The sequence below is a fragment of the Orcinus orca genome, chromosome 17, assembly GCF_937001465.1.
Source record: "Orcinus orca chromosome 17, mOrcOrc1.1, whole genome shotgun sequence".
Lineage (NCBI taxonomy): Eukaryota > Metazoa > Chordata > Mammalia > Artiodactyla > Delphinidae > Orcinus > Orcinus orca.
Window position 1 is genome coordinate 12,714,241 of NC_064575.1, and position 16,180 is coordinate 12,730,420.

At 39.3% G+C, this 16,180-nt stretch overlaps 1 protein-coding gene across 2 annotated transcripts in view; it reads right to left on the bottom strand.

The window, feature by feature from the left end:
- Positions 1-15,510, bottom strand: part of ARFGEF1 (ADP ribosylation factor guanine nucleotide exchange factor 1) — a 138,305-nt gene extending 122,795 nt beyond the window's left edge. The window contains exon 1 of one of the 2 annotated variants that reach the window (XM_004274948.3): positions 14,807-15,506. In XM_004274948.3, coding sequence (XP_004274996.1) covers positions 14,807-14,930 — 124 coding nt within the window. In that variant the 5' untranslated portion in view covers positions 14,931-15,506. Of the gene's footprint in view, positions 1-14,806 lie in introns of both variants that reach the window. The other variant, XM_033437554.2, reaches the window with a different exon arrangement.
- Positions 15,511-16,180: the final 670 nt, after the last annotated feature.

Consider the following 16,180-nt stretch of genomic DNA (forward strand, 5'->3'; position numbering starts at 1 on the left):
TGTGAGAAACTGTAAGATACTGATTAAAGATATCAAAGATGACACAAACAGATGGAGAGACATACCATGTTCCTGGACTGAAGAATCAATACTGTGAAAGTAACTACACCACCTAAAGCAATCTACAGATTCAATGCAATCCCTATCAAATTACCAAGGGCATTTTTCACAGAATTAGAACAAAAAATTTTACAATTTGTATGGAAACACAAAAGACCCTGAATAGCCAAAGCAATCTTGAGAAAGAAAAACAGAGCTGGAGGAATCAGGCTCCCTGACTTCAGATTATACTACCAAGCTACAGTAATCAAAACAGTATGGTACTGGCACAAAAACAGACACACAGATCAATGGAACAGAATACAGAGTCCAGAAATGAACCCACACACCTATGGTCAATTAATCCATGACAAACAAGGCAAGAATATGTGATGGAGAAAAGACAGTCTCTTCAATAAGTGGTGCTGGAAAAACTGGACAGCTACATGTAAAAGAATGAAATTAGAACACTCCCTAACACCATACACAAAAATAAGCTCAAAATGGATTAAAGACCTAAATGTAAAGCTGGATACTATAAAACTCTTTAGAGGAAAACATAGGCAGAACACTCTCTGACATAAATCACAGCAAGATCTTTTTTGATCTACCTCCTAGAGTAATGAAAATAAAAACAAAAATAAACAAGTGGGACCTAATTAAACTTAAAAGCTTTTGCACAGCAAAAGCGACCATAAACAAAATTAAAAGACAACCCACAGAACGGGAGAATATATTTGCAAATGATGTGACCGACAAGGCATTAATCTCCAAAATATGCAAAAAGCTCATGCAGCTCCATATCAAAAAAACAAACAACCCAATCCAAAAATGGGCAGAAGACCAAACAGACATTTCTCCAAAGAAGACATACAGATGGCCAAAAAGCACATGAAAGGATGCTCAGCACCACTAATCATTAGAGAAATGGGAATCAAAACTACAATGAGGTATCACCTCATACGGGTCAGAACGGCCATCATGAAAAAATCTACAAACAATAAATGCTGGAGAGGGTGTGGAGAAAAGGGAACCCTCTTGCACTGTTGGTGGGAATGTAAATTGCTACAGCCACTGTGGAGAACAGTATGGAGGGTCCTTAAAAATCTAAAACTAGAACTACCATACAACCCAGCAATCCCATTACTGGGCATATACCCTGAGAAAACCATAATTCAAAAAGAGTCATGTACCACAATGTTCATTACAGCTCTATTTACAATAGCCAGGACACGGAAGCAACCTAAGTGTCCATCGACAGATGAATGGATAAAGAAGATGTGGCACATATATACTATGGAATATTACTCAGCCATAAAAAGAAGTGAAATTGAGTTATTTGTAGTGAGGTGGATGGACTTAGAGTCTGTCATACAGAGTGAAGTAAGTCAGAAAGAGCAAAACAAATACCGTATGCTAACACATATATATAGAATCTAGGAAAAAAAAGGTTCTGAAGAACCTAGGGGCAGGACAGGAATAAAGACGCAGACATAGAGAATGGACTTGAGGACAGGGGGAGGGGGAAGGGTAAGCTGGGACGCAGTGAGAGAGTGGCATGGACATATACACACTACCAAATGTAGAATGGACGGCTGGTGGGAAGCAGCTGCATAGCACAGGGAGATCAGCTCGGTGCTTTGTGACCACCTAGAGGGGTGGGATAGGGAGGGTGGCAGGGAGACGTAAGAGGGAGGGGATATGGGGATATATGTGTATGTATAGATGATTCACTTTGTTATACAGCAGAAACTAACACAACATTGTAAAGCAATTATACCCCAATAAAGATGTAAGGAAAAAAAAAAACTACTATGAGGTATCACCTCACACCAGTCAGAATGACCATCATCAAAATTCTACAAACAATAAATGCCGGAGAGGGTGTGGAGAAAAAGAAACCCTCCTACATAGTTGGTGGGAATGTAAATTTGTACAGCCACTATAGAGAACAGTATGGAGGTCCCTTAAGAAACTAAAAATATAGCTACCATATGATCCAGCAATCCCACTCCTGGGCAGATATCTAGAGAAAACCATAATTTGAAAAGATACATGCACCCCAACAATCATTGCAGTACTATTTACAAAAGTCAGGACATGGAAGCAACCTAAATGTCCATCAATGGCTGAACCGATAAAGATGTCGTACATATATGCAATGGAATATCATCCATAAAAAAGAACGAAATGATGCCATTTGCAGCGACATGGATGGACCTAGATGATTGTCATGCTGAGTAAGTCAGAGAAAGACAAATATATGATATCACTTATATGTGGAATCTAAAAAAATCGTACATATGAACTAATTTACAAAACGGAAATAAGAGTCACAGATGTAAAAAACAAGCTTATGATTACCAGGGGAGGGATAAATTGGGAGATTGGGATTGACATATACACACTACTATATATAAAACAACAAATAAGGACCTACTGCATTAGGACGGAGACTCTACTCAATACTCTGTAATGACCTATACGGCAAAAGAATTTTTTTTAAAAAAGTGTGATATATGTATACGTATAACTGATTTATTTTGCTGTACAGCAGAAACCAACACAACATTGTACCATACACTATATGCCAATAAAATGGTTTTTTAAAAAAAGCACAATGATGAATAAATTTGTACATCTATCCTCACAACATATATCGTTATTTTCTAACAATTTTTTACAAATAGAATTTGAGATAAAGGGAATGAGAGAAAGGAGTGGATAGATGAACGAGACAGGAAGGAGAGGAAAAAAAAAAGAAAGAGAGGGACTTTCCTGGTGGTGCAGTGGTTAAAAATCTGCCTGACAATGCAGGGAACACGGGTTCGATCCCTGGTCCGGGAAGATCTCACATGCTGTGGAGCAACTAATTCCGTGTGCCAAAACTACTGAGCCTGTGCTCTAGAGCCTGCGAGCCACAACTACTGAAGCCCATGCACTTAGAGCCTGTGCTCTGCAACAAAGAGAAGCCACCGCAATGAGAAGCCCGCGCACTGCAACGAAGAGTCGCCCCCGCTCGTCGCAACTAGCGGAAGCCCATGCGCAGCAACGAAGACCCAACACAGCCAAAAATAAAAAATAAATTTATAAAATGGAAAGAAAGGTGGAGTAAGACACAGATTTTATAAAAACAAACATGTAAAACAGTATGTCTGAGTTTACTAGCTGAGTTGCTGTTCTATGATTTTCAGCAAATTCCTATTACTTAGGTTTACCTAGGCTGAACTTGCAATCTTAACAAACACTTACAATTCCTTCTTTGGAAGCTTATTTTCTCTGCCTAGAAAATCACGGCATTTTTTTAAATCTTTAATTTAAAATAATATTGCTAAACTGAGACTTGTATGAGTCTCTTTACACATTGAGGGTTTTTTTCTTCCTGGAATATAGCAGTTTTCATACACAGGTGTTTTTCAGTGCAGAAGTTTTCTTCAGTATGTCTTTGATTATTGCTTTGTTCACAATTTTTAGTTTTTAATTTTCTTGTTTTATGTTTAGGAAAAAGAATTATCCATGTGGAATAGTTTTGTTTTTTGACCTCCATATCTGCCTCTTTTCTCTCATTCTTTTAGCTTTGCTCTTTCCTCCTGGGTATAGTGACAGACTGTCATCATTATGATTTTCCACAACATAGTATATTTTCCTCCATTTCTGCAAGTTAGTGGTCATTTGGGAGATCACATCAAGGGTTGTTAACCAGATGTCAGGTTACCCACTGATTATTTTAAAATCATCTCCATTCCTTTAAAGTATTTCTTTATGAATCAAGAATGTTTTCATACATCAATGCTGACAAAGATTCTGAGGGTTTGAAAAGGAGAAAGGAAGGGAGATAAGGAGAATTAGGTAGGGTTAGGAAACGAACAAAAAAGGAATGGTTCCCAAGAAAAAGGGAACTGAAATATTCTGATAATTTTTTTAAAGGAAAAATTCAGGATAAAAATTAAAACTTTTTAAAAATGGAAAAACTGAGGAAAAGCAAACATTTCTTGACCTTTAATGTTCAAACTCAAAGCGTTTCATTTGCTTACCCATTTTCTGAAAGCCAAATTATTAACAGTGACTATCCTAGACAAGATATTTGGGGACATTAATTTACTGAATCACTAAAATCTTTACATTAAGAAGTTTTAGTCAAGCAAACTAGTGAGAGATAGATATTTTTATTACACAGAATAGCAGTAGGCATGCATAAATGGCAAAATCAAACAAAGCTCCTTGTTATTAATGAATTATATAACCTGAAGAAATGTCAAAAATAGAAAACTTCAATAAGACCAAATCAGTAGAAACCATTTGGGGGAGTATTAAAAAAAAAATCAAGAGATATTCAATTTGACATAAAATCTAAAACTGTTCAGTATCATAAATATAATTTTAATTTAGTAATAAAACAGAAAAAAGTACATTTTTCATTCAAAACAAGAAAAACCAACCAAACAAAAAGAATTATAATGGTTATGATTTGAATGCCCAACTTTTTTATAGGGAACCAGATTGGGGCATATTCATCACCTAATCAAGTGTGCTTTTTGAAATGTAAAAGAAAATTAAAGAACTGAAAATCTTTGTTTTAACTGTTTCAAAAGGAAAACAACTCAAGATATAACCACATAAAAAAGCTTGATACAGTACAATTTGGCATATTCGTTGACTTTTTAGGGAAGCATATGCTACATATTACTAACAAAAGCACCTTTCCTTCTAATTAGCCATTCAAGTCTTTTCCAATAGCCATAAAAATGGGGGTTGGGTGTGGGAACAGAGAGAATAAAATACTTTCACTTCATATATTCAAACACATGGATTCATCACTGCATTTAGGAAAAAAGTACGTTTTGATAATGTATTGATACGTTTAATTTCTGTCCATGTCTCTTATGGCAAAATATCTGTAGACACAGTTAGTATTCACTATAAAACTTCTGTTCTCTAATCATTATAAAATACCCATTTCGGAACTGGTATATACTTTAAAAGCTAAAATTATTAACAATTAATTGTTAACTTAATTATTAACTGGTATCAAACATACTAAACCTTATTCCTATTCTTCACTATTACTATAAGATGCATGTGTTCCATTTTCATTTCTAAAGATACAAGTACATTAGAAATTGCACATAAGCTTTTGATTATCACTGCATTAAACACATTCTCAATTATCACGTAAGAATTAACTCAACAAAATTGATTTAACAAAATAATCAACTTATTCCCAACTACACCACTTTGTATCTGATATATAAGAATATAAGGTAAGAAATGCCGATTAAGTATTATGTGAATAAGTTGCTAAGAGAATACAAAAGAAAGCATTAGAGAATATAAAAGAAAATCCTAAAATTATTTGGAAAAAGAATCAAGCAACATTACAAAAAAATATGTAAGTGGCAATGAGCACTAGGCAATCCTATCTGATACAATGTTAAAGCAATAAACAGACGGACTGATGAAATAAGATGTGATAAAACGCATTTTTAACTTACTTAATTGCTTTTCAACACCTGACTATCAATTCTGAGAGAAAGTGAACTTATTAAATACATAACACATTATACCCTAATAAATCTGAAGGAAAAAAAGTATGAAAAAATCAATTAATAAGATTCACAGAAAACAAAAGTATATCTATCGTAACTATAAAGGGTAGTTTTTATGTATTTGATTCCTACTTTCAGAACAGGAAAGAAAAAAAAGTGCAAAGGAACGATGAAAAAGAATGGTTACATTAAAAAGGGATCAAAACCAATAATCTAAAGAGAGTGAATATGCTTATTTTCCTCATACTGTGCTGTACACCTGCACCCAGCACAGGTGTATTTATGGCCATTTTGCCTAAGGAATGAGAACCGTAAATGACCATATTCTAACCCAGTAAGCTCCATCTTAAGGTTTAAATAATTCTGCATATGTAACACTCAATGAATTTTGCAGGGATTAATAAAAGAAAAATCTGTGCAGCAAAATTTAAATGTAAATGCTCCTAAACTCAAAAACATTTAAACAAATGACACCTTATTAAAATGCTAGATAGGAAGGTACATAGATACAACATATAAAAAATGCACATGACACAATAATGAGACCACACAACTGAAAATTATGACAATTACACAATAATTACATTTATATACTTATAAAAGAAGCCACTGAGATATACCACCAGTTATTTTTAGGTAAAGCCTTATTTGTAATTTCCCATAAGATGACATTTTAATAAGATTTGGTTTTTATTTCAATTCTTAAAATGATTTGAAATGCTATAAATACTAAGATAGAAAGCAAGTGAGAGTATTTTTAAAGGGTTAGGAGTACAAGTACAATAAAAGCTAGCCTATCCAGAATCCTTGGGAGTCACACGACAGTTGAATTTTCCAAATGGCTCAAATAAAAATCTTAGTTTAAAATTTTGTTAAAAATCTTAGAAAGACACAGAAAAATACACATGAATCTGCCTGACTTTTTAGGCAAAACACAGAATAAAATGATCTTTCACATGATGGACTCAGGGATGCCATTATGAGCACACATAAACACCCTCAAGAGTCACGGAAGTGTACAGAGCAATATTTTCATATATTGCTGTTGGTTGACTGTTTGTCTATTATGTATTTTGCCCTTTGCCTTTCCTTAGCAGTACCTTTCTTTCTATGGACGCCCTCGTTTCCTGTTTTGTAATTTGTTACTTGTAAACAGTTTTGTGATTAAGGGTGCAGTTCAGGACAGCCAAATTAAGCCAAAAGGCATATTCCAACGCTGCGAAACACAGCTCTAAACCTCAGTTTCTTCATTTGCAAAATGCAGAGAATAATAGCACCTAAGCACATAGGGTTGTTTTCACAACCAACTGAGATATAGCCAATGAAGTATTTAATTGGCAAGGAACTTCGAATACAGTAAACATTCAATAAATGTTAGTTTTTCCTTTTCCTCCTATTATTGCCTCAGAAATTAAACAGCTCAATTTTTGGAAGAATACATCTGTTCGTGTGTATGTGTATAGAATAAAGTCTGGAAAAAATGCTTCAAAAAGCTAACAGTGTTTCAATGAAATAACACTTCCTGTTAACTACGATGGCTAAAACCAAAAACACAGACAATAACAAATGCTGACTGGCAAGGATGTATGAGAAACCCAAATGGTGCCACCACTTTGGAAAACAACTTAGTTTCTTAAAAAGTTAAACAAAATGTTATCATATGACCCAGGAATTCCACTCCTAGGTTTCCATAAGAAATAAAAAATTAGGCCCACATGAAGACTTATACACAAATATTCATAGCAGCACTGTTCATTCAACCCAAATGCCCATCAACTGTGAATAAGCAAAATATAGCAAATCCACATTATGGAATACTATTCAGCAATAAAAAGAAATGAAATATTGGTACATGCTACAACATGAATGAACCTCTAAAACATTATGCTGAGTGAAGTCAGACACAACAGACCACACTGGTATGACGTACAGTTATATGAAATGTCCAGAAAAGGCAAATAAAGACACAGAAAGTAGATTAGTGGATGCCTGGAGCTGGGTACGGCAACAGGGGTTAATTGTCAATGGGCACTAGGGCTCTTACTGGGGTGATGGAAATGTTCTAAAACTGGATTATGGTGATGGCTGCACAACTCAGTGAAACTCGGTAAAAATTATTACATTTCAAATGGGCATATTTTATAGATTGTAAACTATAATTTCAATAAATTTTTTTTACAAAGGTACACTGGTTATCTCCATTGTCATGGGTGATTTTTCTCCCTAGTTTTACTTTTGAAAATGGTCTGAAGAAAAGGATTTGTTTATTTAAAAAAGTAAAAAATAAACTGCCAAATTTATTGGACTTGTGTGTAATTAAAATTAAACTGAGTCAAGGCACAAGGACTCTCCTCTAAATACATAGTGCTTGGTTTTCATGATACCTACTTTGTTTGCTTATATATTTATTAATTTCTCAGCAAGGTATACAAAGATGAGGGTTATTAAACAGCTGATTAGTAAATTCTCACCGTATACCTTGTTGGATTCAAGTTGAGAGAGAAAAATGAACTGTCCCACATGGAGTTTTCTAAATATAATTCCAGAGGTAATACTATGATATGAAAAACTTTTAAAAATTGTTTTTCACAACTTTGCCTGAATGAGAAGATAACACAGGCTCTTAGACTCATGTTTATCAAGTCTTAATCTAAGCAAGACAAAAATATCAAAAGTGGAACACAAACCTTTTACATACTTGGGCCCCAGAAGAGATTTCTCAAGATTCATGAACACTAAAGCCTCAGAGTAACTTCTTTCTACATTTATGAAACAGAGACCAGCCAAAGACAGTATTTGACTGTTTAAACATGTATAGTTGACACTTGAACAACATGGGTTTGAACTGCAGGGGTCCACTTACATGCGGATTTTCTTTAATAAATGCTACGGTACTACATGATCCAAGACTGGCTGAATCCAAGGAAGCAGAACCACTGATGACGGGGGCCGGCTGTAAAGTTAATGCTTGGATTTTCAGCTGCTGGGAGGGTGGGTGCCCCACAACCCCCACTGTTCAAGTATATGATGCTGTGCTCTAACAATGGAAGCTCAGATATATCAAACTGGGTCTGAAAAGTTAAGATGAAGGGAACTGTTACTAGTTTCCTAGGGCTGCTTCAAAAAACTACCACAAACATGGTGGTTTAAAACATTAGAAATTCAGTGTCTCACAGATCTGGAGGCCGGAAGTCTGGATTCAAGGTGTTAGAGCCATACTACCACTGAAGGCTCCAGTGAAGACTCCTTCCTTGCCCTGTCCTAGGTTCTGGTGACACCTGGTGTTTCTTGGCTTATGGCAACATAACTCCAGTTTCTGCCTGCCTCCATTTTCACCTGGCTTTCTTTCTTTGTGTGTCTCTGTGTCCCTTTCTCTACATATAACACACCAGTCACTGGATTTAGGACCTACCCTTAAATCCAAGATGATTCCATCTCGAGATCCTTAATTAATAATATTTGCAAAGATCCTATATCCCAGTAACAGACCAGATCAATTGTTTACTGTAATTGAAACTATGTGAAAGGCTCATTCTCAGGGAAAAAAACCTCACTGAAAAAAAAAACTGACAACTCAAATTTGAAATTGTTTTGTGCCTTCTCAGTAGAATGTGTCCTATCATTTAAATTGTGTCCTTTTCTCTGAAAATATCCTATTACATCAGCAGGAAATTCTATCAGTAAAAAAATTCTAAAATACATATAAAGGGTTGAATGAAAATGTTTTACTGTATAAAGTTCTTTCCCAAAGGCTGTTTCTCTCCTGGTGTTCCCCATCATGGTGGATGCCTTCTCCAACAACTCTGTAGCTCTGGCTATGATTGTTGTCATGCAACCAACCAATCAGCAAATCCTGTCGACTCCTTTAAAGTATATTCCAAATGCAACTAATCATCATTCCCTCCACCACCACCAGCAAACTCTAAATCACCAACATCTCTGGCCAAAGTCAGCCTTTTAAAATGTAAATCTGCTTTGTCACCACCTCCTGTAAAACTCTCCAGTGACTTCCAGATGCAATAAAATCCAAAGTTGTCCTCTTCTCCTACCCCCTGCTTGTCACTCTCCCCCAGTCACACAAGCTTCCTTTTCGTCCTGGAAGGTACCAAGCACACACTTGTCCTGCTGTTCCATTTGTTTCATCCAAGTTTTTGAAAGGCTGAATCTCTCTCTTTTGTCACTTCTCTGCTGAAATGTCACATCATGGAAAGGCCTTTCCTGACAATCCTACCTAAAGTTGCACTCCTGGTCATTCTCCCTTTACCCTTCTGAACTATTTCTTCAGATAATAACAATCTGACAGTATATTAGTTTGCTTTTTATTGTCAGCCTCAACAAACTAGAAAATAAGTTCCATGAAAGCATATTTGTCTCACTGTTGCATGCCCAGTGCTGAAACAGTAACTGGCACATACTAGTTCAACAAGTATCTGAATGAAGAATATACCTAATTTTGAAAGGCAACAATAATTTGTTCATGTATTTTCCTTTTTCAGATATACCCTCCTCCATTTTGTGAGGAATACTATGACAAATAATCCCCCCAATTACTTCCCATTCACAAAACAATTACCAACAGAAGTTTCTCTAAACTTAAACACCATCAGGAGAGACAAGCGGTTGCCTGCCATTAGACGGGATGGGAAAGCAAGAGCGAGAGAGCAGTCCTCTGTGCTTGATACCACTCTGTCCAACTACACCTCATTTCTGACTTTCTCTTTCCCACACTGTCAACAGGGCTCTTGCTTTCCAAAAACACAATGACTCTTCTCAAGAATGGTTTCATCAGTAGTTAGGGTTACTGTATCTGCTTTGTCTGTCTTTTCTTTGAACAGTGTCCCAAAGTAAATTCCAAGGAACAATGTTTCCTAGGTGTTAACAGACACTGAAAAGGGTCAAATAAATTTAGGAAAAACTTCGTTAAGCAAAACTGAGCACTTTCTTTTTCACAGAACACTCTTCAGAATCTTAATTATGGTAATGTACAGTATAAATCTCCACAATGGAAAAGAGTATACCCAAACTTATTTTTTTAACTCAAACCTAACAGAATCTTTCAGTCATTTCATTCATTACACCCTTCTTTCCTAGCTATCTCAAAAATTCCAGCAGCCTGACTTACTGAAAACACCTTTTACTTTAGATATCAAGGAAGGTTTAAAAAGAAACTTGTTAATGGTTTTAAATTATAATTAAAATAATTAATTGTTGGCAGGGCATTATTTGAGAGTCTTTTTTTTTTTTTCTGGCAAATGGTCAAGAGTGACAAAAATTAGTAATATTACCAGAAGGAGCATAAAACTGGGGTCAAATAAAGCACTCAAATAATTTCTCCTCCACTCATACAATCTTTTTATAACACCAGTAACCAAAACAAGGGTGAGATTGGAGGAGCAGAAGGAAGCAAGTTCTGTTAAGTTTTTAGCCTAAATATTTTATTTACATTTCTGGAGGAAACTAAGTATAGATAACAGACTTATATAAAAAAAGTAAAACAGTAGAATCACTTTAGAACATGATGAACACAAATTCACACCCTGTCTGATGCAAAAATTACTTCCCTAACAATTCCTCTTTTTCTCAATCATTCTCCCATATCTCTGCAGGGAACCCACCCTTATCTCTGCCTCTACATGCCTCCCTTGCCTCTAAAACCTTCTTCTGGTCACCCCTTTCACTCCTATTCTCTATCAGTGCCAGTTTCCAACCTTGAACTCATTCATCCTAACATCTGCGGGATATCTTCATAGATATCTGATGTTAGAGGCAAAAGTTGAACTAGTCACAGCCCTAACATCAAAGAAACTCTTGGAACTTAAGAGGCCTGATTGGAATATGGCCCAACTGCACCCTCCCCTCCCCGTGAGACAAACAATGCTACCTTCAAGCCCAATCCCTCAACAATCCTAAATTCTTTAAAACTAAAAATAGCTCAGCTGTTGTCTCATCTGCCAGCAGATGGCCAGACTATTTTTAATTCAGGATTCTAGACAGCAGGAATGGATCAAGCTAAGCTAGGGCAGCCTAGAGGCCCTCACTCTGCAGAGTTCAGTGGTTGCTGCAGAGAGCTGTAGTGGGGCAGATACCAAGAGAGGGCAACCTGGAGCTGTTCCTGGGCCTGTGGACTTCACAATGATTGAACAATATAGGTGGTGAGGGGTTTTCTTTTTCTTTTTTTTTAAACCATTCTTTACTTCAAAATAAAGTCTGAAATGTACGATAATTTAACAAAAGTTTTCAATAATCTGCTTTTAAGGTTTCATTATTTTTCTTTTTGTGAAAAACAGAGTTCCTTTATGTGGTGCTTTGGAAATCGGGCTTCGTTTTAATAAAGTAAAATCCCCCCTAATCTAGATAAGGTTTCCTAAGAGCTATACTTTAACAAAAAAAATAGTTTTCTGAAGAATATGAGATGAACTGTAATTTCATGACTATAATTTACAGAAAACTGATTTATAATAGGCCATTTTGTTAAAAGGTAACTGAATTAATTTTGAATACCAATGGTCTGAAATCTACTCACACACCCAGAAAATGATTTTTAAAACACAAAAGGATTAAAAGTCTGGATATAAAAATACTATATATTTTCTTGTTTACCCTCTATCTCCCTTCAGCCACATTGTAGGTGCTCAATAAAAATGCAGGGAGGAGGTGCAGGGAATAAATGCAGACAGGTATATTTAGAAGGGTCATTTACAAAGTGTATTTAGAAGGGTTATAACAACACCCACCTCTCTACCACTTCCAGCCAACTCCTTCCCACTCATAAGCTAGAGATCAGGGATGACCTAACCAGGCCATTCCAGTTTACTTTCCCATCCAGCTTGACAGCCATATAGATTATCAAGAGAACAAAGTGGGCTTGGCCCAGGTCTCAACAGTGAAGAGGAAAAGGGAGGTCTATAATAGTTTCCAGGGATACATTTGGGGATACCATCTACTACAAGACATTATACTTTCTGCAAAGATGAAAAGGGTTATCCCTATGAAATTATGTTTGGGTGATAATGTAGATGTATGACTAGAAGGGAAGAAACAAAGGTCATCAGGGATTAACTACCATGAGATTGCTCAATGAGATTTTGTAGGAGACTAAATGTAACTATGAAATGTGGGGGAAAAGCCCTAAACATCTCAAGTAAAGAAAGTACTCTGGTGCCTAGTCCCTGCCTGGATAGACACATTCCTCATAATAAGCTTCTGCTAACTATATGGAAGGGGCAAAAAAGTAAAGAGTGGCAAAATCTAAAACAGACAATCTTGGTACAGTTGGCACACACACTACCAAGTAGTCCCTATGTCTAGAAACAGCAAGGATCAAGCTAAGCCCTCTCAAGATGCCAATCAAGAGTGGCAGGAATGCTCTCAATGCACAACTTAAGAGAATGGTGTGCTCACATTCATGGCACATTAGAGGGGACGTAACCTTACAATCAAAGTTCAACATCCTAATTTTACAGAGAAGGAAACTAAGGCCCAGGGACTTGACTATACTGCAATGTAACAGAACTGTGATTTAAACCCAGGATACCAGATTCTCATTCCAGTGATCTCTCCATTTAAAAATACTTACATTAGCATTTTGGAGAGAGGAAAAAAAAAAATATATATATATACACATAGCTAGATAGATAAGACACACACACACACCACACTCCATTTCCTCAGTCTAATACTTATCATTAGTATATTAAAAGTATATTTTAATACAGAAAATCTGGTCTCAAAAACTAAAACTTTTGTTTGAACTCTTAAGTTCTTTAACCAGCAAGTTATTCATAAACCTACACATAACAATTGTTTTAAAAATTCCAAAAATCACTCCTTCCCTCATCCTGCCCCAAGTTAATAATTATTCCTTTCAGGACCCAGATATAATTCAATTTTTACTTCTGTACAACATCCTCTCATACTCCTGAAACAGTCTTTCGCTAGCTTCAAGAACAACAAAAGGTGAACTTGTGATCAATGAAGGGTAAAAAAACTAAACTTAAACTCATTATACATAAAATTCAAAAAAATTTTAATATAATTTCTTCAATAGATCCAAAAAAGAAGGAAAAAACAGTATAACTTATTATAGCAAGTTATAAAGTCTTCTATTTATTTTAAAAATTAAAAGGCAAAGTTCCTTTAAAGCTGTCTTGACCCTTTACTTTAGCATACATCCAAGTTATTCTGGATTTTCTTCCCCTTCCAGAATGTTTTCCAAAGCCCACTTAACAAGCTTCGTTTTCTCAAGTCAATTTGATGTAATCTATTTCCAGTGCTACAAAATGAAGCGCAAGCATTAGGAATTCATCTTTGTGTTTAACGTCCTGGTCTCTCCTTAAACGATTTCGTCCTTGATGGATGCAACAGATCCATCAGTGGTCCCCCTTTAACAATTCTTCATCTGCCTGTCCTCGCCGTAGGTATTGTCTGGATTTACCCTGCTAGGGGCTTCATGACACTAGATCTCTTTCGTCTGAACTATAAATCACAACTCAAGCTTGAGAGCAGCTGCCACGGGCCAGACATGTGGCTGGTGGGTGTCATTGTCTTCTTCATTCTCCCTGTTTCAAACCCTCCCTTCCTTGTCACTAAAGCCAACGTATCTAAAGGTCCTTTCCTTCCCCGCTTGTATCTCATCACCCCCTCCCCTTAACCTTAGGTCTTGTTCTTCCAGGTCAGCCCAGTCGGATACAACATTACTCGCTGTTTTTCCCGTGGCAGAAGCGGAGAGATGTCAGAACAGGCGGCACCTCCCGCAAACCCCTTCTCAAGACTGTCAACAAGGGAACAACTTCAGCCTTTCTTCCCAAAGTACCACGCCAAACGAAAAGTTATTGAAATTACGATACGGAACCCTTCCCACGCCCAATCTCGACAAATCAGCTCCACCTCAATTTTCCAAGCGAATAAACGACAACTCCTTCTGCTTCATCACAAAGGGTGATATCCTGTCCGCACCGCACGGTCCACCAACAAAATCTTCCCATGTTCTCAAGCCGACCCCCAGCCCTGCCGCGTTCCCTGAGCCCAGCGAACTGCCCTTCCTCCTCCACCCTGCCTCTGCCCCACATCTAGCCGAGTTACTGTCAACTCCAGCCAGGCAGCCCAGAGCTTCGCCAGGGCTCCCCGAGGTCAGCGGCGCCGGCCCAGGGCGAGCGCCCGGCGACCCCCACCCCCCACCCCGCGGTACCCTCCCCCATCCCTCGGGCCCCTTCCCTGCTCACCTAACGCCACCTCGCACGCTTTGCGCAGCTGGGAGTGATGCGCCTTCTTCACTTCCTTGTCAGCCAAAATCTTCTCCAGGGCCCGGGTCAGAAACATGTTCTTCGTCTTCTTCCCCTCATACATGGACGCAGAGAAGGAGGCGGCGGCTCGTCCGACCCGCGGCTCCCAGCGGCTGGAAGGGGGGGGGCGGGGGAAGGAGGAGGAAGAACCGAGAGAAAGGAGAGGGGGTGGAGGTGGGGGAGAGGAGGCGTGGAGGGCAGCCGCTGGATCAGGAAGGAGCGGGCGAGCCGGGCCGGCTCCGGTGCGGGTGAGGGGCGCAGAGGTCTTCGCCGCCCCCCGAGGGGCCGCCCCTGGAGGGCCGCGCCCGTGGGACCTCCGGTTCTCCCGGCCCGGGGGTCGCTTCCCGGCCACCCCCCTCACTCGCCCCTCCGGCCCGGGGGCGGAGAGGGAGCCCAGCCCGGTGGCCGTCAGCCCGGGGGCCAAGGGACGAGGCGGCGGCTTAGAGGCCCAGAGAGAGCAGGGCTGCCCTGGCTACTGTGGGGATTAGCACCCGCCGTGGCCGCGGACTGGCCTCCATCACCGCCGACCTGCCCCGGCCGCCATGTTGGGAGGAAACGACGCGTCACGCAGCGGCCGAACGGCTGCAGAGGAGGAAGCGGCGGCGGCGTCGGTGTTGGCTGCCCAGAGCTGCCGCGGTGCCGGGAGGCAGGAGGCGGAGGGCGGCGCGGGAGGAGCGGCTCGAGCCGCAGCGCTACGGTGGCCCGGTAGGGCCTCGTCGCCTCCCGCGTTCGCCTGCAGGGCGGCGTGGGGCGTGGCGGGCGTCCTGCGGCGCCGCGCCCGGTTCTTTGGGCTCCTCCGGGTGGCTGCGCTTTGGAGCTTGCCCGGGGCCGCTACTCCCACCGAATGAACGGGACTCCTGGCTACAGTGCAGCAGCTTCTCCGACTTTCTGGAGATCCCGTAGGTGGGTGCGCAGCCCCTTCCGCTCCAGGGGGCGCGGAAACACCCGCATGGCCCGCGCTCAGCCGCACTGTTTCCACCTGCTGCGCTCGACTCTAATTACCAGCTGCGCGAAACTGCTCTCCAGGACCGTGACCGTCAACTAATTGCCTCAGGATTCTCTCTCGGGAAGAGTAAAACCGATTTGACACGGATTCAGGAATGTTTCACTTTTTCATCTCTGTAGGATACATCGGTAAACTCTAGATTTCAGATCTCTTCTGAATTGATACTAAAGTTAAGGGAACAGATGAATGCTTCTGATTGATGAGGTCCCTTAGAGCTCTGTGTTTCTGTGCCTTTAATACTAAGATTCGGTCCGGGACAAGAAAAGCAGTTTCAGAATGGAATAGCTTTAAGTACAGATTACCGCAGA